This window comes from Zalophus californianus, chromosome 9, assembly GCF_009762305.2.
Source record: "Zalophus californianus isolate mZalCal1 chromosome 9, mZalCal1.pri.v2, whole genome shotgun sequence".
Classification (NCBI taxonomy): Eukaryota; Metazoa; Chordata; class Mammalia; order Carnivora; family Otariidae; genus Zalophus; species Zalophus californianus.
In genome coordinates, this window is record NC_045603.1 from 101,696,709 (window position 1) to 101,719,762 (window position 23,054).

General features: G+C 55.1%; 1 protein-coding gene across 8 annotated transcripts in view; it reads right to left on the reverse strand.

The window, feature by feature from the left end:
- Window positions 1–23,054, reverse strand: part of TSPAN9 (tetraspanin 9) — a 196,679-nt gene that overhangs the window by 63,049 nt on the left and 110,576 nt on the right. For 7 of the 8 annotated variants that reach the window (XM_027594415.2, XM_027594414.2, XM_027594409.2 and 4 more), the window contains one exon: window positions 19,586–19,665. In XM_027594415.2, coding sequence (XP_027450216.1) covers window positions 19,586–19,648 — 63 coding nt within the window. In that variant the 5' untranslated portion in view covers window positions 19,649–19,665. Of the gene's footprint in view, window positions 1–19,585; window positions 20,499–23,054 lie in introns of those variants that run through there. The other variant, XM_027594407.2, reaches the window with a different exon arrangement.

The following is a 23,054-nucleotide window of genomic DNA, read 5'->3' on the forward strand; positions in this document are numbered from 1 at the left end:
TGGCTGAGTGGCCCTGACAGCCAGTGTGTCCACCCTAGCTCCCTGTACTTCTGGACTCCTCCTTTGGGGGTCCCGGCTATATTCCAGGACACAGATTGCCGGGGGGTGAAGGAAGAAGAGAAATATCAGGTTGTTTTTTTAATGACCCAGATTCCAGCCAGATGCATTTGTTATTGGCAGCGGAGAGCCAGCGGAACTAAGAACACAGGCAGCTGGTGATGTCTTAATCACTGCGGAGAGGAAGGGACCAGGCAGGCTCAGCCCCTGGTGCTGGCTACCTGAGGCGCTCTGCCGGCATCCGCCCCGCCCCACCAGCTGTCCCTGTGCCTTCTCCTTTCTTCCCCCCATTCCTTTTCCTCTCGTCCTCCCTGCTCAGGTTCTGCTTTTGTCTTTCACTGTGTCTCTGCCATGGCCCACGTGGGACACGCAGTCTCCCCACAGACATGCCTCAGCCCCGCCAGCAAGGCCAGGTGGGACGTCTCTGCCCACCCGGGTCCCTGGCTGGTCTGGCTAATGCAGGCCCCAGGGGCCTCCTCCAGGAGCGGTTTCAACCCTAGTTTAAACACAGAGTCCCTAGAGAGCATCCTAAAAGCATAGAACAGCCCACCTTCAATTTCCTCCCCCATCTCCGGCTGAGATCTCCAAGCACTCAGGGGCTGGGAGCTCATTCCTCATCTGTCCAGCTCTCCCTGCCCCGTAGGAGGCTGGGGAAAGGGGGAAGAGGGACACAATGACTCGCCTCATTCTGCTGAGGAGAAAGCCAAAACAAAGCCTAGAGAAAGTGGGCCCAGCCGAGGAAGCAGGGGCTGAGAACAGAAACCAGGCACCCCCACTCTAATTCTGAACACATGTTCCCCATATCGCCCTGCCAAGGAGCCAGCAGCCACACCTGCCTGTGCACACCTCACCTGACCTGAAGGCATCTGCCATTTGCCATACAACGGGCTGAACCCTCTTCATACGGTGTGTCCATTACTCCTTGAGCCAACCTAGAAAGTAGCTCTATTATTATCCCATTTTACAGATGAGGAGGTCAAGGCTTCAGGAGTTAATTAAGCACCTTGGCCAGGTTCCTGAAACCAGGATGCAGTGATGCCGAGAGTCAAGCCCACTATCTGTCTCTAAAGCCAATGTCCTTGCCACCATCCCACCTTTCACTTCGCAAACCAGACAGCTAGAGGAGCCTGGGGAGAAGGGAGGGTGCAGGAGGGCAGGGTGGCTACAGGGATGCAGAGAGGGACGGCCAAAGCCGGGAGAAGTCCGTCTCCGTGGCTTCTGATCTTCTCCCCTCTCAAAGGAAAAAGCCTCTTCCAATTTCCTGGCACGAGGGAGAGAAATGTGTCTGCACAACAGCACAGCGTCTGGAGCCGAGGCTCACCTCACCCCTCACTCTCCTCTCAAACACCAGGCCACCCACCCACACCAGGGCCCCTCACCACTGCTTCAGTGATGCAGACAGACTTCAGAGAAATCAGGTGCGGGGTGTGGCAGGGTTGTTCCCCGCCCCCTCCTTCTCCCATCACCTAGAAGGCAAGAGCTAAGCCCAACCCCCAACAGAGTCAGTGGACATCACGGGGACCCACGACTGCCTCCCCAGAAGGGCTCCCCAGGTCTGCCCTGCCTCCTCAGTCCTGGCATTCCATGTCAGGGGGCATCGGGTCAGGGGCATCGTGGAAAACTCCTCTACTTAGTTATCTCCCTGAAGGGAGACAGTTACAAAGACAAGTTTGGGAACACCAAACAGAGAAAGACAAGGAAAAATACTCCAGCTAATTAAATATAAATACAAGGCAACAGGTTGCCCTCCCAAAGGTGTCTCTCGGCCCGGCCCTCCAGCCCATCCCCCTCTCCTTCCCCAGGCCTTTCTCCAACCATGTTCAGAAGCCCATTCTGACAGCCTTAGCCTGCGGTATGCCCAGACAGATCCCCAGAGCCCACTGAAGCTAGGGGCCACGGGTGTCTATGTCTAAAGGCTGGAGGTCAGGGCCTTGGCAAAGGAGGTTCACACTTCCCCCAGGATGCCTGTAGTTCTGTGGAGAAACCGGCCCACAGTGGCCTTCCTTGGGAAGCAGAGAAGGATCCACAAAGCCTGGGAGCCAGGCCACCTCCTGACAACACCTAATACAAATCGGATTCCATGCCCACTCAGGCATTCTGCGTTCCAGTACGTTCCACTACAGCCAAGCAGGCTTCATTTATGCCCTGCGTGACCTGGACCCTCAAAAAACACCTTCTCTCTCTACAACTCAGTCTCCCTGCAAGCCAAATAAGGCTGTTGACTCTCTGGCAAACCTCCCTGAGGAGACGATGTTCCTCAGGTGCCTCAGAGACAGTATAAAATACTGATCATGGGGAGGACTGAAGCTGGAAAAGTCTTCCAGCTTATCCTGTCCAGACCCCAGCCTCCAGACAGACACACATTCACCAGGCTGAGCGCCCAGAGTGATAGGGTATGTCCCCCATCTCTGGCGGGAAGGAAAGGGGCCGTTCATTTCCCCAGTATGCATCCACCGTGATGTGGGCAAATGTGAGAGCTCAGCTCAGTGCCCTGGCCCCAAAACCTACTTGCACATCTCCATAGTCAGAGCAGAAACCAGCTGGCTTTGTCCCTCAAAGGATGATTGGACCGGCCTGAGTATCCCCACAGGGCAGATAAACCCAAGCAAGCAAAGTTGCTCAAACTCCTGTCAATCAAAGTGCCAGACTTACCAGCTCGGCTCGAGACCAGCCCTAGGGCCCCGTGGGGGAAGGGCTTCCCTGGAGGTTACCCCCAGCACAGGATTCTTCCTTGGCGGGGAGCTGAGGGTAGAGTAGACAGTGGGTCAGATGGATCAGCCACTGGGAAAATGAAACCAGCTCTCTGTGATCTTGAGATACGGGTCATCTTGGTAAACCCGTGACAGAAGGAATGAGCCTAAAGAAGCCAGACAGAGCAGTCCTAGATGTATCTGGAGAGGCATGTGTAGTTGCTACCCAGCCGACCCATTTTCTCCCCCACTGACCCATCGCAGAACTTGGGGGCCGCTGGAGATAGAGGAGGGGCCCCCCTCCCACCAACACATGTCCTGGACAGCCATGAGTGGGCTTTGCTGGGGTGCCAACCATGGTGGGGTACCTCGGCAGGCAGCCTGCAGGAGCCAAAACCACGTAGGAGCCAGGTACCTCGGCAGGCAGCCTGCAGGAGCCAAAACCACACTTTCAGTGGCCGCCTGGATGGAGAAACACCTCAGGGCAGAAACCACCGTGCAGCTTTACGGCACACTCCGAAAGAGGAAGGCAGAGAGGTGGTGGGCAGACACAGAAACGCAGAATGATGGGAGTTAGGAAAAGAAAAACAATTTACACTAGCATCGCCCTTCACAGACTTCGGAGAACATTCACGAACACCGTAACTCAATGTATCCTCCTGACAATTCCTCCAGGTTGGCCGGCCAAGTATTGAGGTGCATCCCCATTGTACAGATGAGAAAATGAAGTCCAAGATCCTCACAGTGGGGCCACGGCAGAGCTGTGAGGGGGACCCATACTCCTGGTCAAGGTTCTTTCCGTCCCCCGACCCCCACCCCCAGACAAGGGTCCTTCCAACGAAGTCAGAGAAAAAACAGACCCAGGGGCTCGGGGCCAGAAGGGGAGGAGCAGCCAGCAATGGCGAAGAGCCCCCAAAGTGGAAAACGAGCTCCCAGTCAATGTGTGCGTGCTCTCCAGTCGATGACACCCACCCTGCTGATCCTCATGACCACACGGAAAGGGCCAGGCAGGTTCCTGAATTCACGATTAAGAGGCCCCTTGAAGGGAAAGCCTCCTCAGCTTGGAGCCTTGTGTTTGGTGGAGTTGGGTAGGGGGGTGTTTGTTTTCTCAAAGGGTGGCAGCTGGGGGCGCAAGACAGGGCCAGGGGACAGGGAGGCGGCTGGCGCTGGGCTGCCCCAGATAGAGGTAGGTGGCGGAGAGGGGAGAGACAGAGGTGGGAGGCATCGTAGTGCAAGGGAACAGCGAAGACACTGCTCAGGGGGTTGGGGGGAACGCAGGAAGGGAAAAGAAAGCTCTTCCTAATGATGAATGCTGGAGGGCGGAATTGGAACAATCGTAATTAAGGCTTCTAACAATAGGAAGGGAGCCGAGACAGTTGTGTGTGTCAAACAAGGTGCTGAGCTCCTCTCCCCCTGGTGAGGGTGCTTAATAAAGCGGCCCACCCCTCATTACCTGCTTAGCAGGTGACAGCCCTCTCGGGCGGGGGTGGGGGTGGCGGGCAGGCAAAACCAGCCTGCTGTTGTGGCTGTCGGCATCTCTTGCTCGGACCCAGCCATGACCCTGAAGCGGGAAATGGGGAGCAGGGGAGATTCTCTCCCTGCCACTGAGCAGAGAAACCGAGGTCCAAGGAGCCAAAGCGCAGTGGGGAACGTTCAGTCTGGAACCCGGGGGCCCCTGTGCCCACACCCAGCCCCAGGGCAGAGCCGCTGCTAGCTGCCAGCACGTAAGCCTTGGGCAGAGCAGAATCTGGGGCAGTTTTGTGAGGTTCAGGCAGTGAGTTCCAGCACACCACGGACACACCCAGCCCTGCTCAGTGGGTCCTCCCTCACTCCGGCCTCAGTTTCCCCACTTGTGAGATGTGAAGGAACCCTCCCTGGTCCCTCGCTCTGCCAAGGCTACCATGAGGAAAGGAAGATAAGGTAACTCAAGAATCACCAGCTCTTTGCAAACACAAAGTGAGCAAAAGAAATGCATAAAATCGCAGGATGTCAGAGCCCGAAGGGACCTTAGAGATGGGCTAGTCCAAGTCTATCACTGTCCAGATGTGGACACTTAGGCCCAGAGAAAGGAAGTGACTTGTCCAGGGTCACACAGCCAGTTAGCAACACAGCTGGAACTCAGAACTCAGGTATCTATGACCCATCCCTTGCTCTTTCCCACTCTGCCCCCTTGATCCCAAGCAGAATTCGCTGGTGTATGGCTTGCATGAAAAGCGGGATTCCTGCCTTTCTAGAAATGGGGAGAAAATGCAGGAACCATGACTAGGCACAGCAGAATTCTCAGGCTGCTGGAGGGGCCATCCAACCCACCCTGCCCCCCAACCCCAACAAGTTCTGAAGAGCCCCGGTCAAGAACGAAGAGAGAAAACGAATCAGCAGTGCTGAGAATCTTGTCTGTCTTCCTCCTACAGCTCCTGATTCAGACCCGCCACCCTCTACAGAGCGGCTTTTTATGAACCATGCACTTTTCACACAGACTCCCCTCCTCCCACCAGGCAGCCTGAGAAAGGGGCAGACGAAGGGGGGCTTGCGGCAGAGAGGGGAGGGAATGGGGGCCTCGCCCCCTTCTCTTTGGCTGCCATAAATGGTAACAAATCAAGCACCCTATGCGCTGAGCTCTTCCGATAGCAACAACGTTCCTTCTCCCTGCCCTCCTGAGGGCCCCCCAATCTCCTCCCCACCAGGCCCCCAGGCCCCAGGCACCGGTCACGATGGGTGTCCTAAATGGCTCAGACATCACAGAGCTCCGGCCCAGAACCCAGGCTCATCGGTCTGACAAGCTGTCACTCTGATTTGGGTCCCATGAGCTCTTGCCCACAGGCAGTGGAAGCCTCCCTTGAGTGGGGCGGGTGGCGGGGGGCTGGGGGGGGCACAGTTAGGCCTCAACGCACACCCGACCTCCCAGAGAGAACGCACTGGGGGCTGCTCCACACTGGATGGAGCACAGAAGGTTCCGGGTCCTTCCACCAGCCACTGTAATCTCCTTCAACCCCCCTGCCAGCCCAGCCCAGCCCAGGCTCAACATGTTCTCCAAACCCCAGGGTGCTTACCTACACAGACCGGATTCCACCCAGCGGTCTCTAACGCTCTGCCAGGTACCACCCAAAGTGCTGTCATCAAAGGGGTCCTCGATGGCCAGCAAACTGCTCTACTGAAGCGATTCCTTGCCCACCACAATCTGGTTCAAAACCCTCTGTATCAGCCCCTCTCTCTGACTTCAAATATCACCTCATTTTTCCTGCCGCCACCTCCTCCATTCTCCCCATGCCCCCTCTGCCTGTCCAGAACCCCTTTACCTGACTGCCTTCTCCCCCTTCCCTGCCTTCTCCCCAGCTGTACATCTTCCATCCTCTGGGTCCTCGGGCCCTCTCCTCTTTGCCCTCAAATACTGCCCGAGAGCCTGCCTCCTCCATTAAGCCCGCTCTGCTCAGAGACAGATGGCAGGTGCTGGGCAGGGCCAGGCAGACGCTGCCCTCCACGGCCAGGAGAGCACTGAGCGTCATGCTGGGGCATGGCAGCTACTCAGTACGCGCTGTCCTCTCCCGTCCCCAAGAGGCACCCACCCCGCCATGCACCTGCCGGAGGACCACCTCGTCCTCCACGCTCGTCTCAGTCATCAGGTCTATACACACGGCCGCGGTGAGCCTGACTGCAAGGTCCTGCGCCAGCTTCTCATCCTGCTGACTTCTGGCTCCCCTTCTCCCCACATCCGGGCACACCCGGGAGGCCATGCCTCCTCCCCCACATGTGGCGAAATACCACTCTTTTGTCAAGGATCAGCTCAAGTCCTGCCTCTTGCACACAGCCTTCCCTGTCCGCCTGGCCCTCACCCCGAACTGCTTGGTGCTGCCACCATTCACGCTCCCAGGCAGCCAAGGCAAATGGGAAACACACTAGATCATGGACTAGCGTGGACTGTTTGTAAGTGCCCGCTACATGTGAGAGGCCGTGCACAGGCACCCTGACTTACTCAGCAGCCTGGATGAGGAGCCCGTGGGTCGGACACAGAGGATGTCTGTAAAATGCGCTAACCTTGGAGAGGCCGGCTGCGTATGTGGGCGCCCCGGGCACGCTGCACTGCCTTTCCGCACCGCTCTGGGCCACAGTTGGCTCTTCCCGGTGAGACTGCGTGCGTCTTGAGAGCAGGGACACGGTAGGCTCTTGTTCCCCACCAGCCTGCAGTGTGGGGTCAGTGAACCATGAACACAACTCAGGACTCACTGGCTGATCACTGAGGACCCCTTTTTGGGAATTCGGAGACTCAGGACTGACGAATGTCAGGCAGCTCCAGGACAGGGCTGATGAGGCAGCAGCACCAGACCACACACCTCCTGGAGCATCGGCAGGTCCAGCAGCAGTCACCGGGGCAGGGTGTGGGAAGGGGCAACACACTGGAATCTAGACGCATGGCTTGCTGGGAGATGGCCTGAAGCTGTCTTGGCTCTGGGGAAGCTGGAAAATCTATCCCCGAGCAACTCAGACATACCCAGATGGCCCAGCCAGGCACAGAGCAGACCAGAGGAGCAGGAGCACCAAGGCTGCCAAATCTCGCCCCCAGAGGCAGGCATGGCGGCCAGGCAAACACGGCCTGAGCCGCTGGATGGTGGTGGGAGCAGGGGGGATCTCAGCCTCCCCATCTGCTCCTGACCTCTCTCCCCAGGAGGTGGGGAGGATACTTCCAGGGGATGAGCAAATCCCAGCAGTGGCATCTGGCATTTGGGAGGCAAAACTCTTCGGTGGACATCTACCATTTCTGCTTTTGCCCCTTCTTTTGGTGTCAGCACCCTGTTTTCCTTTGGGGAATCCTCCTCCTTCCCGGTGCATACAGCCCTGTCCCATCAGTCAAGGTGCTCTGCTCAGCCCTGCCAAAAACAGCCTCAGACCCTCTGTCCAGGAAAGCCAGTTCCTGAGCAGTGAGCCCCGCGGGCCAAAAACGGACACGGTCAACGTGACCGAGGTCATCATTACCTCCTGGTACCTGGACACCGGGAGCGGCCCTCGTTCCTGTCCCTGTGTGTGGCCTGTTGCTCAGCTTTCCTTTCTAGCCCATGAGCTAACCTTGTCTCTTCACAGATACTGAAAGATCAGCAGATTGAAACACAGGGGCAGACAGCAAGAGAAGGTAGAAGAAAGCCAGGCCAATGAAAACAACAGACGCCCACCAGAGTGGTTTGCCCCCAAATGCCAAACAACACTGCTGGGCTGTGGTCACAGAGAGAGATAAAAAGGTAGGTCTCTATCTGTGTTCTTGAGTTTGCCATGGTTGGGGTGTGGTGCTTGCAACCTACGAGGCCCAGAATCCATCTGGAAACGGGAAGCTGAAAACGGGGATGCCAGCTTATACCCAATGGTCACACACACTTGGAGGGACTCTAACTGAATTTACATGTTCATTCACAATTGACCCTCGAACCACACCGATCCCCCCCTGGTCAAGAATCTGCATATATATATAACTGTACGTATTCAAATATGCTCCTAGAATTCTTAGGAAGATCTTTTATACATGTGTCTTTCCAGAGTGTATTAATTACAGCACACTGAGGTTATTAATTTCTTTCACAGAACTATTACCCATATAGAAAATGCTGTTATTAACAGAAATATATTTCATACAAGCGTAAAAACAAAAAAAACTGGGTATAATTTTTGACTCCCCCAAAACTTAACTACTAATAGCCTACCGTTGACTGGAAATCTTACCAATAATAAACAATTGATCAACACATATTTTGTATGTTATGTGTATCATATACGGTGTTCTTACACTAAAGTGAGAGAAAAGAAAATGTTAAGAACATCCTAAGAAAACACATTTACAGTAGTATACTGTAAAAAACGTGCATATCAGTGGACCCATATAGTTCAAACCCATGTTGTTCAAGGGTCAACTATATAAATACGCACACACACGTATTCACACTATGAAAATGCTTCTGAACGTTTATATTTTCATGCACATATACACGCGTACATACACACATCATATGTATACACATATGCACGTACATACCCACAGGTCTGCATGTCTGTGCTTGTGTGTCTGTGTATGGGGCGCGGGGGAGCTCTGAGAACTCACAGCAGAGGTACCCAAGGGGAAGACACAAGTGCAGAACCAGACCAGCAGAAGAAAAGGAAATAAAGCCCCTCAGGAACCAGCCCCACCATCCGTGCCACCCATGGACTCCTCACACAGAGACAGTCCCCTGCCCACTGCCCCAACTCCACCCGTTCAGGCTTCAACAGGCAAGCAGTGTATCTCCTCTGCCACCATGGGGTCCCAGGCCCAGAGAAGTCTGAAAGGACGCTCCCCCCCACCCTGATCCTGGGGAAGGATGAGCAGTGGGAAGGGCCGTCCCACTTGAGCACACGGCACATGGAGCCCCTGGTTGGGGACGCGGGACCAAGCCTGCCATGACCAATTAGGATTGCATTTTGGGGTTCTGTTCTGAAGTGGCTGGCAGCTCCCCTCACACACAGCTGCAGGCCCTGACACGGGCAGAAATACAATTAAACCCCTGCTCCCTCATCTCCTTTTTCTGCCAAAGGACAAATCTAATCATGCTTTTCCTTTCACAGGCTCTTTCCACTTCTCCCTCACACCAGAAATCATTTTTCAGACCATCCCACTTAATTTCTAACTCCCCAAAAGGAAGAGAAACTGAGGTGTAGAGTGACAAATGGAATTTTCCAAGTGCTCATCACTCATCGTGCAGTGACCAAGTAATACCACCACCAAGGGCCTACCCAGAACCAGATCACAGGGCAAAATGGCCAGCCAAGGGCCAGGGCACCAAACCCCATAAGTCTGCAGCATCTCTGGGAACTAGTGCAATGGAGGCAACAGTATTCTCCAGAGTCCTCAGGGAGAATGTTGTGCATGTGAGAAAGAGCACCCTGATGATTCACTGTGCAGGGCGACACCCTCCAAGGGCTTGCTGTGATAAGGCTACTGGTCGCAAAGCCGCCTTCCAAGGCAGTGAGTATGTGCGGCTGCACGGGTCCTGTTCGGCTAAGCAGGACGTTCCAGTTGGGGGCCAGTATGCTCCCCCACAGCATGGAGCCTTTCCTTTAGATAAACCCCAATCACAGTCAAAGGGTCTCTCCTGCAAGGGGCATCCCATTATGAGCCTGCCCAAGACCCCTTACCTAGCATTGCTGTGCAGTTCAGTCAGCCCACAGACCAACACGCATCTCCTGAGCACCCATCACGAGCAAGTGAGTCACAGATAAGACAAGGCCCCTCACACTCAACTCCTCCTGCTCTCGGCCTCGGGTGATGAATGCCTCTAGCCTCAGTGTCCTCATCCATACATACATACCACTGCCCACTCGTGGTAGCTGCAAGGACTTAAAGTGCCTAGAAGATGCTAGCAGAGTGGAGGGGCAAGATACAAAACATAAAAGCAGGACCATATGGTTAGAACCCTGCCATATGGTAAACCCTGCCATGATGAGGTGAGCAGAATCTGAAATATTCAATAGCACAATATGCAGGGTCATGCTATCGGGAAGCTGTGAAGAAAACAGTATTCGTTCTAGGGTTCTCTCATAACAAGCACAAAAATAGATCATAAAACCTATAGTGTACACAACTGACCATCCCCCGATCTGAGAAAGGCCCTGATGATCACTAGGTGGTCACCTCCTGAGCCGTTTCTGTTTGGCGCTGGGACTGGTGGAGGGAAGGCACAAATCGTCAATGGGTTATACCCAAATATTCATAACTCTGATCCTGTTATTACAGGGCTGCACCACACCAGACTGGAAGCACGGATCCAAGAAAAGCACAATCTAAAGTTAGCAGAGGAAGGAGCTGGATTAGGATGACCTCCCAGAGACAGTCATAGAAAGAACATGGGCTCTGAACCTGGCTTCAAATCCCAGTTCTGTCACTTTCCAGCTCTGATTTGGGGCAAAATCCCTAACCTGCCAGAGCTTCCAACTCCTCCAAGACAAAATGTGAAGAATCCTACCTCTCCTCATCAAGTGCTGTGAAGAGCAGATAAGGTAACAAAGCAACCTAGGGAAGTGCCCAGCACCTACTCAGCCCCACCACACCATAAGGAGGAGTGGCTAGAAGGGCTGCTGCTGTCCTCCCGGGGCTCTATTCTCTGTCCTTGTGCACACAGGGGTTCTGCTGCATTCTGAGGGGAGGGTGGGGTGGCGTCAAAGGATAGAAGATCACAAGTCTCTATGTAACAAAAGATGTGTAAGACCTTCATGGAGAACATTATGAAACTTTACAGAAAGACATTAAACAAGGCCTAATATACAAAGTATACCATGTCCATGAATAGGAACACATGACTAGAATACAACTGATATTCATGAATGGAAATACAAAAAGAGCAATTCTCCCCAAGTTGATCAACAGACTCAATGCAAAACCAGTCCAAATACCAACAGGGCTTGCATGGCAGAGGGTGGGGAAAAGTGGTTGACTGATTGATCGATTAACTTTTGATGAAACTAGACAAACTGATTCCAAAATTTATGTTTGCATAACCTCTTCTGAGAATAAAAGGCCAAGAACAGCCAAAACATTCTTGAAAAAGCATCAGATGAGAGGATTTTCCCCACCAGATATTAAGACTTAGTATAAAGTTGTGGTCATGCACCGCAGAACCGTGACTGAGACCTGGAAGTTAAAAAGCTGCTCCTTCCAGAAGCAATGTCCTAGAGAAAGCCTTGCGTATATACACCAGGAGCCTTGTACAGGAATGTTCACAGAAGCACGTTTAAAAAGAAGGAAGTAATCCAAAATGCTTATCATCAGAAGAATGATAATGGAATACTATGGAACAGGGACAGTAAGTCACTGTTGGCCACACATACCACCCTGAACGAATCAATAAACGTAACAGTGAATTTAAAAAAAGTTCAGGGGCACCTGGGTGGCTCAGTCAGTTGGGTGTCCAACTCTTGATTTCGGCTCAGGTCATGACCTCAGGGTCGTGAGATGGAGCCTGCCTGAGATTCTCTCCCCCTCCCTCTTTCTCTGCCCTACCCCCCGCTCATGTGCCCAGCTGCTCCCTCTCTATTAAACAACAATAACAACAACAAAAACCAGATGATTCCATCTAGCAAAAGTTTTAAAACAAGCCAAGCCAAATCAAATGATGTGGTGTTTAAGGATGCTTACATATGTGGAAACACTACAAAGAAATATACCTAACACAAAATTTCAGGATAATGGTTCTTTCTAGGGGACAGGTTGGGGGCACGCTCAGGAAAGGGCATGCAAAGGTTTCATGGGTATAAATGGTGTTTTATTTCTTAAGCTACACAGGGGGTACATGTTTTTATGTAACTTTTTAAACTACATGAATTTACACATGATATATTCCAACATTTAAAAAAAAAAATTTGAGTGACTGTTTTTCTGGTTGGTAAAGTGACCTGGACCTGGAGCCCCACATGCCCTGTCTATTAGTCTGCTTGTGTCACAGGCCAAGTTGCCCAGCAGAGTCCAACACTAAGTGTGCCAGAAGGAGGGACCTGCCCTTCCAGCACCCAGGGTCGAAGGCCCATGAGGACCCTCCTCCCGGCCTGGTTCACTGCACCAGCAACAAGGGGAAGCAGGGGCAGGGTGTGGGCCACCTCACCTGGGAAGGCCAGAGGTAAGTGTACAGGGTGGCAGGTGCAGCTGCAGGCCCTGGGATCTGAGACCACACCCCTCCCCCACTGCCTTCCATGCCCATCCTCTAGCCCAACAGATCTGCCTAAACCTCACTGATCCCCATTTCTAGCACATATCCCTAAGACCAGAAGACATTCGGAACAATTCCCAGCCTAAAGGGACACATGGGGCCCCTTGAAGGGCTCCAAAGCCCTGCCCAGCACTGTTGCTCAAGCCTCTGGACATCTGACTCCGTGAGAGAGGTTCCCTGTGCATCCAGCAGTCCCAGCATCCTTCTAAGCGGCATACCTAAGAACGCATCAACGGCCTCATCTGGGCCTCACTGCAGCCCTGGAAGACAGTTGATACTGTCAAGGATGAAGAAATCCAGGCACCAAGAGGTAAGGCAACCTTCAAAACACAGGCCTCTGACTCAGTAGGTCGGTAGGTGGGAGAGAGGGTGAAGCGGGCAGGGGGACATGGCCTCTGTTCATGTACAAAAGGTATCTGGTTGATCTGAGTCTACACCCTCATGAAGAACCCTCAGAGCAGGCAGAAAGCTCTCGGAAGGCAGAAGCCATGTCTCTGTTCTTCTTGGCCAGTCACCTCCCCGACAGCCACTAAAACAGGACCTCCCTGCAGGCCCCAATGCACTAAGCCACCCAACACAAGGGAGAAGATTTGAAACCCTGCAGCCTTCCCTTCCAAGGGCTTCTCCAGGTCCCGAGAGCCTTCAAAGCTTGCTGGAGCCCAAAGGAAGAGAAGGTAGAGCCCATCCAGACGGAAGCACAGGTACTTCAGGTATCATCTGAAGCCCCGTGACCACTTAGAGAAAGAGTAGGGGGCACAAGCCTACCTCTAACCTGTCCTGCTCCCCCCGCTGCAGGTCTGCTCACCCTCCGGACCACGTGCCACTTGTAATGTCCCTGCCCCAACCCCCTACCACTTCTGCTGGCAGATTAGCTTTCAAATGTGAGCAGGGACAAAGCTGGCTCAGAAGACTTAACTCTGCCCGACGGGTTTAGCTCAGCTTCAAAGCTTCCTAACTGGAACCAAATAAGCGGGCATATCGCAGCTGGAAGGGACAGGCCGGAAGGAGGGGGGAGGACAGGGGCATCTCTGTAAGCTGGATTACCTACAGCAACAGCCTGCAGCTGAGTGACACAGCAAGACCTGTCATGGTGGTCACTGCAGGAAAAAACAAATACCCCTTTCCTCCGAGCCCTGGGGACAAAGTCAGGAACATCCGCAAGCAGGGGTGCACCCTTCACAGCAGGGCAGGGCCACCTCGTCCTCAGAAGCCACACCACACTCACCACCCCGGAAGCCATTCTCAACTGGCACCACCCAGACTGACAGCACCCTTTGTGCTCTGGGTTCAGCCCATTTCACGTGCACAGGAGGCTCTGTCTCTTCCACTGGGCTGCAAGCTCTCCCCGGGCACAGGCTCTGGATCAACTTGTCTCTGTCTCTCTCCACCCTTGTCCCGTGCCCGGAACCCCATCCTCATCTTACCAGCAAACTCTTACCCATCCTTCAAAATCCAGGGGTCACTGGCTCTACTCTGTTATCTTTGTTTCTGTCTACCGAGCAGTATTAACTACTCGATCAAGTAACTCGACTGAGCACCTACTGCTCAGAACTAGAACTGTTCGTGTATCTGACTCCTCCGTGGGACTCTGAGCAGCTCAAGGGCCCGCCTGGCTTACAGCAGGTGCTCAATCAATGCACAGAGCCACAGTGCCTCCAGTCAGCCCTCTCGGTAGAAGAAACAAAAAGACACATAATTCACTAAGACTTTTTTCCAAACTAGGAAACTCAGACTGGTTTTTTTCCCCTCCCCTTTATTTCTGATGGACACAAACATTCTAGAGAGGCAGAGTCGGACAGCCAACATGGGGATGGCGGGGGGGGGGGGGCGGACAGGGAAGGACAAGTCAAGTCAGGCCACCCGGGGGTGGGGTCCAGGCCTGCTGCTGTCCCTCCCTAGAACGCTGGGGAGGGGGAGATGGCCTGGCTCTAACCCCTGCCTTGGGAGCCCTGTGTTCAAATGCTTGGTGGAGGACAGTCCAGATGACCTCTCAATTCCGCGACTTCCTGGCCTGAGAAAACTGATCTGCCCTCTGCAAGCCCAGTCAGCCTGTTCTCACCAACTGGAGGCTCCTGTGCACGCAGCGGGCATTCAGTAAATAGTTGTGGCATGAGTGAATGGGCTCAACTGGGACCCCAACAGCCCAGCAAGCCCCAGAGCCCGCTGCCAAGTTCAGCCAAGGGCAGCCAGGCACACAGAGGCACGGCAGAGGGAGGGCGAGGCCCCCATCCTCAGAAGAGGTCGGTGGTGCTTTCTGGGCTCTTCCCTGGCAGGCCAGCCAACGTGAGGGCAGACCTGTGGCCCTTCCCTCAAGATGGTGACAGGGCTCACCCTGGTTCAGCTGGGACTTTCTCTTTTCTTTCCTCTTCCTCCCCGCCCCCCCCTTGATTGACACTAGTGCTGGCTCTGACATGATTTAAAAATAGATATTAAGACAAGGAAATTTAATTTTTAATGCTTTGGAAAGGAAGTGAACACGGAGCTGGCATTCCCTCACAGCCACGTTCTGGGGTCTCGGAGCACCAGCCCCCTTTCCCCAAGCAGAGCCCTGCCTGACCCACCCAGAAGGCCTACTTGCCAGGGTGCTCTGGGGAGACAGCCCGATGCCTCACACCTGAGCATTTCAGGAAGCCTCTAAATGCCTCCCATTGCCCAGCTCAGCCAGCCTCCTGCTTGGAGAGGTCACGTCCCAAACCTGTTTTGACCCTGTTGAGACCCCTCTGCCTGCTTACCACTTCCCTTCCCAGACAGAAGGTCTCCCACAGACTCCGTAGGACACCCAGGCCATCCAGCACCGGCTGTATGCACACCTGTGTCCTGGGCACCATGGACCGGCGGGGAACCAAGGAGCCCACAGAGGAACTCACGATGCAGCCAAGCCAGTAACGAACGTAAGCCTCAGTTGTGGCTAGAGAGCCTTAACCAAGTTGCCCGCACCCAGAAGGCAAGTGAATGGCCTATGAGGGGCCAAGCGGCAAAGGCCTGACCCCACTCAGGGGAGGTTAATCAGGGTGTCCACCCAGCACCCTACCCGTGGCAGCCCTGCCCCAACCTTTCCCCTGCTCCAGCAGGCACACTGAACACTGCCTCCTTGGCTAATTGGCCTTTATTAAGAGAGCAACCCACAAGGAATAGACTTTCCAATGGAGCCGGAATGTCACTGCTCTGCCAGCCCTGATTTAAAGTGATGGGACAGCTCTGCTGGCAAGCATGAAAAGTGACCATTATCCTGAGTGGCAATTATGCCAGCAACCCCAGGCCCATCCCCAGCCCCTCCATTATCAGACAGGAGCTGGATTTGGGTTGGGAGGAGCTGGGCTGGGATCACGGTCTGCTGTGCTGAGAAGGGGACACAGGCCCCCAGCACCCAAAGCCCACCCCCACACACTCTCTCTCCCCTACTCAGGGTTTAAAGCTCTGAGCCTCCTTTGCCCTCCTGGAGGGGCTCTGATTCACTTCATCTCTCCCTAGGGTATTCCACCAGATGGCCCTGGGAGGACTCAGGGATGGAGCTGATGGAGGGTGCTGCCCTGCGCTTTCTTTCCACTGCTGGGAGAACACCCTGGGGTGGGTTTGATTACTGGTGTACAGGCCCCTCAGGATGGAGAGAAACTGCTGTCCCAAGTCAGGCCTCCTATCTCCCTGCTACCAAGAAGCCAGCCTTCTCTTTGGCCCCAAGGATCAGGATGAGGGCCCCAGAATCAGGATGAGGCCCCAGGATCAGGTCGAGGTACGAAGGGGACGAGGAGATGGGGCTCAGTCTGACACGGCCACTGATCCCCCCTCCCCTAGCCCCAGCATCTCTTTCAGGCCCTCAGAAATGCTGCCCTGGGTGCCAACATGGCTAGCACCAACTGGTTGAAGTCAGTGGTGCCAGGAGCAAACCGGGATGCCACCCCGGCCCCCAATAGGCAGGCGCGCCCAGCAGCCTGTAAGTCACCTGTCTTTTTCTTCGTAAGGAGGAGGAGCACCGGCCAAATAGCCCCGCCCCCCTCCTGCCCCTAATGATGTCGCCCAGGACCTCACTAATGGCAGTACCCTCAAAGCTCCACCCAGTAGATGGGACCCAGGATTCTCCCGCCCAGGAGGGGGTGCAGTGTGAAGGCAGGGGGGTGTGGCGGCAGCAGCGGGCTTGGAGAACTACCAGGTAGGCTCCAGGATCTATAGGAAGATCTCTATCTATTGATTGCAGGCCTCAGGTTCAACTCTAATGCCTCAGAAAAGCCTCCTTTGGGGATCTGAGCCATAAGACTAGAACAAGTGATGGCTACATAAGTCCTAACAATTGCTCTGGGTCCCAAAGGGCTCAGGCTCTGACCAGCTCGGCATCCCTCCTCACCCCTACCCTCTCACTCCCCTCCAGTCTTCCTGTGTGCACTGTAAAGCAACAGAAGTGTCCCAGGAGTCCTGCCTCATCAACCAGCCCACCTGCCCTTGGCCTAAACACCTTCACCCTTTCTCTTCCGACTTGGCTCTTTCCTCTGCTCCCTCCCTCGTATCGGGCCCAAGCACCTGCCTGCAGGTAAAGCGCAGTGACCTGCCCCCATGCCCAAATCCCGGCTAACTCCCAGCTACGCCCTGTCCGCCTCCCAGGGAACACAGTGGCAGACACTCTTACACACACGAGCATCCATTGCTCTTCTGCTAACTTTCCACCTTTCCTAAGGTCTACGTCTTACTTCATCATTTCACGAGTGACTAGCATAAAAGAACTGGGTCTTTGAGATCCAATGTCTCCCAGCTCGTAGCATGTCATGGGAATTCTGAAAATATTAAGCAATCAGAAAAGTCAATGATTCAGAGAAAGAGAATCCTTACCTGGTAAAAAAGAGTGCTGGTAGGTACCTCCTAATTAGGAAACGACAGCAAGTTTCCTCACTATAACCAAAAATAAGAAAGCCACTCCATCAATCAGCTCATTAACCTCTGCCAAGCTCTTAAGGGAAGATGAAAAGAGTTCCTTGTCGCCCCACAGCTAAGTTGCTAGGAGAGCCTTCATCACAGGCAAGTCTGAGAACTAACTTCTCTTCCCTAACAGGGGGGATTCGGGAATCCCTACCACACAGGAAGATGTGGATTTACCACTCTGGCCGTCCATTCACTCACTCACAAACTTATAATGAGTGCCTACAACGTGCAGGGCCGGGACCCCTGTGCCCAGGTGTGAGGAGGATGGAAACCAAGTAGAGGGACGGAGCTGAAGAAAGGAGCCACAAGCAGTTATATCTACTCTGGCCAGCAGGGGGCGGGGTGGGGGTGGGGAGGAGGGCTGCTAAGTGGGCGGTATTGGCCAAGGCCCTGAGCTGCCCCACCAAGGGCTTTCTAGTAAGTGGTAAGATATGCAGAGTGGGGCAAGGCAGAAAGGTAGGTTGAGACTATGAACAACGGCAGAGAAGGAAACTCCACAATGAAAGTGTAGGCAGCACTCGTGTAAATCACAGGCACCAAATACACACCACCACTTGGCTGACACTGATGCTGGCAAATGAGTCGGAGGACCAGGAGCACCTGCCCAAAAGCGGCCGTGAAATCATTCTTGACATTCCAATGGTTCAGCCCCGGTTTCCACAAAACCCTCACCACAGGACAGGTAACATCCTAACAGCGGTGGTGGCCGGAGGGCCCCAGACCAGGCAGGCATCTGGGGAAATCCAACTCAAACAATCTCAAACTGGGCTCCTCAAAAGAGAAGCAGTGGCCTGTGCCCCAGGCTGGGAGGGGGGCTCCCTCCCCAGAGGGAAGGAAAGGATGCAGGACCCCATAACTAATGAGGTCAGACATGAGGGAGGCCATCACAATAGCCTCCCCTGCCCCAGACTAGAAAGGAAACCCAGTGCTTAAGGGATAAAGCGATTTGCCCAAGGTCACAAGAGAAGCTAAGACAGAACCAAGACTAGATCCCGTCTTCTTCCCACCCAGCCCTGAGCTCTTTCCTTCTGTGGGAAAAGTCATCCCACGCGCACACCCAAAAAAGTTTGTCAGTTAAAGCAGGTCACTTCACACGGGTGCTGAACATCAAAGCACAACGGCTTCTACCCAGCTTCACCGTGAATGACTTTCTCCTGCCCCCAGGGCTCCTTCTGGACCCTGGGCAGCTGACAGCCTCCAGCCGGCAGGAGGACAGGCCCTGGGGCAGAGCCAAACATCTGTGCTGACGACGCTGGGGCTCTGGCAAAGAAAGGCAGAGGCAGCAGCTGGGATGAAGAAGCCATGACACACAAATTTAAGAAGTTTTAAAATTTGCCTAACTTGTGTTCCTTATGCACGCATGCACACGTGTGTGCCCGCGGCCTTCAGAATCACAGAGAACAGAGAGCTATTCCAAGTTGCCCCACCCACCGATACCTTCTCTAGAAAATAATCTCTCACCAAGGATGGGGCACTCCCTTTGTCCCTTCCAGTCTTGGGGGCTCCGGGAGCCTGAGAGGGCTCCCTGGCGTTCCATGGTGGGAGCACATGGCCAGCCTGCTCCCTGCCCAGTCCACTGCAATCCCTCAAAAGCAGCTGTCCGCCACCCGATGGCAGTATCCCTCCCACACTCAGGGGCAGATCTGCAGGCTAGCAAATGTGCCTCCTGGCTTGGGACAGGGGCTCCTCTCCTTTTCCCGGGACTCACTGAAGGAGTGAGAGGACGTGACCTCGACCATCCCTCCCACCCCTCCACCTCATGCCCACAAAACGCGGCCGACTGTCTTCTTGTATATTCAGGAAGACTACAAGAAGATACTCGAAAATCATCCACACTTGTGCCTATCTCCGACTCAAGGTCACAGCTGTTAAAAATTCTGGCCCCACACCTATTTCTGCAGGTTACCCAGTTGGAGGCACTTGCAGCATGGGTTTCTGACAGGGGAGGGAGGTGGTGGCAAACTTTGCCAGCCACCTAGGAGTAGAGTAAGTCTCTCCTGGAAGACTGGCAAGTTGGAGCCTCCATTCAGCCACCGAGGAGAGAGAAAGATGAATGAAGGGGGGGGTAACGATTTAAAAAAAAAAAAACAACAAAAAACCCCACACTTACCGTTGTGCAGAAAGCAGGGCAATGCAGCACCACGGAGGAAGACGGTAGCATGACGGTAAGCAGCGAAGAGGAGAGGTGGCAAGGGAGAGAGAAACGCAAGGACTTACCCAGAATATCAAATTGAAGAGGAACATCATGTACTTCAAGCAGCAGAGGCAGCCCCTGGCCATGTTGCACTTCTTAAATTCTAGGAGAAAAACAAAGGACAGGTCCAGGTAAAACACCACGTACTTGCTGCCTTTGGGGGCATGGTACTTGTCAGTCTTGACGCCAGCCTCGGCGCGGCTCTGTCCCCGGGAGCCCGCGGTGCCGTAGAAGGCGCCGGCCGTGAAGCCGCGGCCGAACGGGCGGCCCGAGGTGGACGGCTTGGCAAAGTCCGAGTCCTTGCTGTCCAAAGATGGACTCCGGTGGATCGAAGAATCCTCGCTACTCGACTTCTCCATGCTCGCGTCGTTCCCGGGGGGCGCGAGGGGCGGGGGGCATCGCTCCCGGAGTGGGACGGAGGGGGCACCCAAGTCGGGCGCGGGCTGCAGGCGGGCTGGCGGAGCCCTGCACGCCCCCTCTCTGCACCGGGGCGCACTCCCGGCCAGACCCCGTGCTCAGGGGCCGCTGCCTTTCGGACGGCGCCCCGCTCCCAGCCGACTGGCCCGGGAGGGCTCTGCGGTGCTGCGCGGCGCGGCACGGCACGGCGCGGCTTCGGCTCTACGCGCGCTCGCGAACGCTCTCCGGGAACTGGCTGGTCTGCGTAACTTAACGTCTTTGGGGAGGCTGCAATTTGATTTTTCTTTCCAGAGCGTCAGCTCGCCTCCCGGGTGCACTGGCCGCTCCACGCGAGGCACAAGGGCGCCAGGATCCAGGTCCCCGGGCACACCTCTCTTTGCCCAGCCCTAGCACGGAGCCCGACCACTTTGCTGGCGCTCCTCCTCCTTTCGCTCCGCGACTTTGCGGAGCTGCTCGCCGGCCCTGGGCTGCCCGGGCGCGCGGCGGGCAGTGCCGAGGGATCCGCCGCAGCTGCCACCGCTGGGCTTTCCCTGCGAAATCCCAGCCCCGACTCCCGACTCCGATATCGCCCGGAGCCCCCTCCTCGGGGCCTCGGCCCCGCCCCCTGCTTTGCATTCGACCAATGAGCACCGGGCTTGCCGGGGGGGCGGGCAGCCTCCCCCTCCCCAATGACACACTATCTTTAATAGGATTAGCGTTCTGCTGTGTGCCTATACCAGTGCGCCGCGAGCCCTCGCTAAATGTCAAGGGCTCTGGAGCTGGGGGTGAACCAGAACCTTCATCGGAAGGCGCTGGTCTCTTCCACGGGAGAAAAGGGGGCGGCGAGAGAAGGGGAATGGCTGGAGGTACCAACGACCCAAGGAAACCAGAGGAAAGGGCTGGGGAGGACAGGAGGAGGAAAGAAGCGCGGCCACTGTCGAGCTGGCCGCCGCCCCCTGTGCACACGGGGCCTGTCCGACCCGAGGCACACGGTCTCCCTGCTGCATACGCGCACACACGCTTTTGCACACGTGGATCTGGCTACTGCACGCAGAGAAAAGAGACCGCAGGGGAGGCGCGAGGTGTGGGAAAGGCGCTCGGGGCCTCCGCGGGGCGCGCGCCGCCCTCCCCGCCCCCTCCGCGCGCGCGCGCGCGCGCTCGAGCACACACGCGGCTCCGCGAGACTCCTGCAGCTGCGCGAGGCCCCCCAACCCCCACCGTCCCCGCGTTCCCGGGTGGGATGCCGTGCTGGCTGGGACCCCAGCTGGGCTGAGAAGAGTAGGTGGCAGAAGTAGGGTCCTGCCTTGCCCCTCTGAATGCTGCCTATGCCAAGGGTGACGTAGGAGTGCTCTGGGACCCAGGCTGGGTCCTCTCCCGTGAGGACTGCACAAAAGGGGCTGATCAAGGGAAACAGGACAAAGAACGCTCTTGCTAGGGGCTCGGGAACATCCTGGAGGAGCCCTTTATCCTACTGTAAAACATTGCACCCGTGTCCCCTTGGCTTGTGCATAAATCTGCACAGCTGATCTGGAGCTACCATAGTTGGCAAACAAAGAAAACTAGAAGACTTGGGGGGTGAGGAGCCCACCTCTCCTTTCTGCCACCAGCAAGAGAGTGCTGAGAGCCCTTGAGAGCAGCCCGCCACCCCCCTCCATTTACCAGGCTCTGTATCCCAGCACCCAACACCGGGCTTGGCCTCTGGGAGGCGCTAGACAAGGATGGCTGGATAGAAGAGTTCCTGCCCTCCGTGGGAGTGGGAGTGTGATTATGCCCAACCTGGATCCCATGAGACATGTATTCCACACCTGCTATGTGCTGAGCGTGGGGCCAGACCCTTGAGGGAACAGATACAGGGTGTGCTGCTCCCTGCCCTTCAGACACACACAATCTAGTTAGGAAGACGGAAGGACATCAATCACCAAGGTGGTGGGCAGGAATATAACTGGCTATGGCCTAGAGGGAGAGGGACATTGATTCCAATCAGAGGGACTTGAAGACCCTCATCATGGGTTGGCTGTGGTGGCCCTTTGCTGAGTCTGCACCCTCATTGGCTCAGAGGCAAGGGGGGGGGGCCAGTGCTCAGCTTCTTTAGTGGGACCTGCAATGGTGTTACCATTCTAAGCCCCTTCCCCACTTAGAGGGCAGCCCAGCAATGAAACCTAGTGAGTGTCATGGCCATGGCACCTTGGTCTCCTGGTTGGGCACAGTGGTCCTCTGGATGCTATCTACAGATGAGGGGCACGTGTCTGGCTGGCTCCCGACTGACCCCATTGCCACCTGACTGGAATGGCTAACACCTTTTGTCCTCTTCAGCTTCGACTGGCTCCCACGGGCTCCCGGCTGCCACTTCGTTCTCATAACATTACTTCTTTGATGCAGGAGAGATCATTTACCAGCTGGACTGTGAGTCAGGAGACCTGTTTTTCACTCTGAGCTCAATTTTGAGCCGTGTGATCAAGGACAAGGTAGTCTGCCTTTCTGAGCTACTATTTCTTCCTCTTTAAAATGGGGATTAATAGAGCCTCCCCCCGGAGACGTGTCATGAGAATAAAGTGAGCTGGCAGATGTGAGACCCATCTGAGCACTGTAAGCGCTGAGCAAATACAAGGGCCTGGTAACGCTAGCCTCAGACGGAGACTCTGTGTCAGCACGGGCCCTCCCAGGTTGGCCCCCCCTCCTATCTTCTCTTTTTTTTCTTCTTCATCAATTCACACCTTCTTCAGTAAGAATAGCCTCTGCGTTGTCCCTGGATCGTTCCCCCTGCATTCCTGCTTATAAGTGGGTTCAGGCCGTAATTATTTCCTCAGCAGCGGAGGCCCTGGTAGGCCAGGGTGAAGGACGAGGTAAGGGGAAGAGGAAGCTGCCCAGTGTAAGAGTTCTGCTCGCTCCGGGTTACCCTTGTTGGGAGGGCACTGAAGTCCCGGTCTTCAGTCCATTAACAAAGTTCAATGATGTCCCATCAGGGCACCCAGCTTAGTCATTATCAGGATAATAAGAGCAACAGAGATTTGCAAGTCCTCATTATATCCCAGGCACCCAGCTTCACACATAGTAACTCACTGAGTCCTCATGACAACCATGTAGAATAGGAATGTT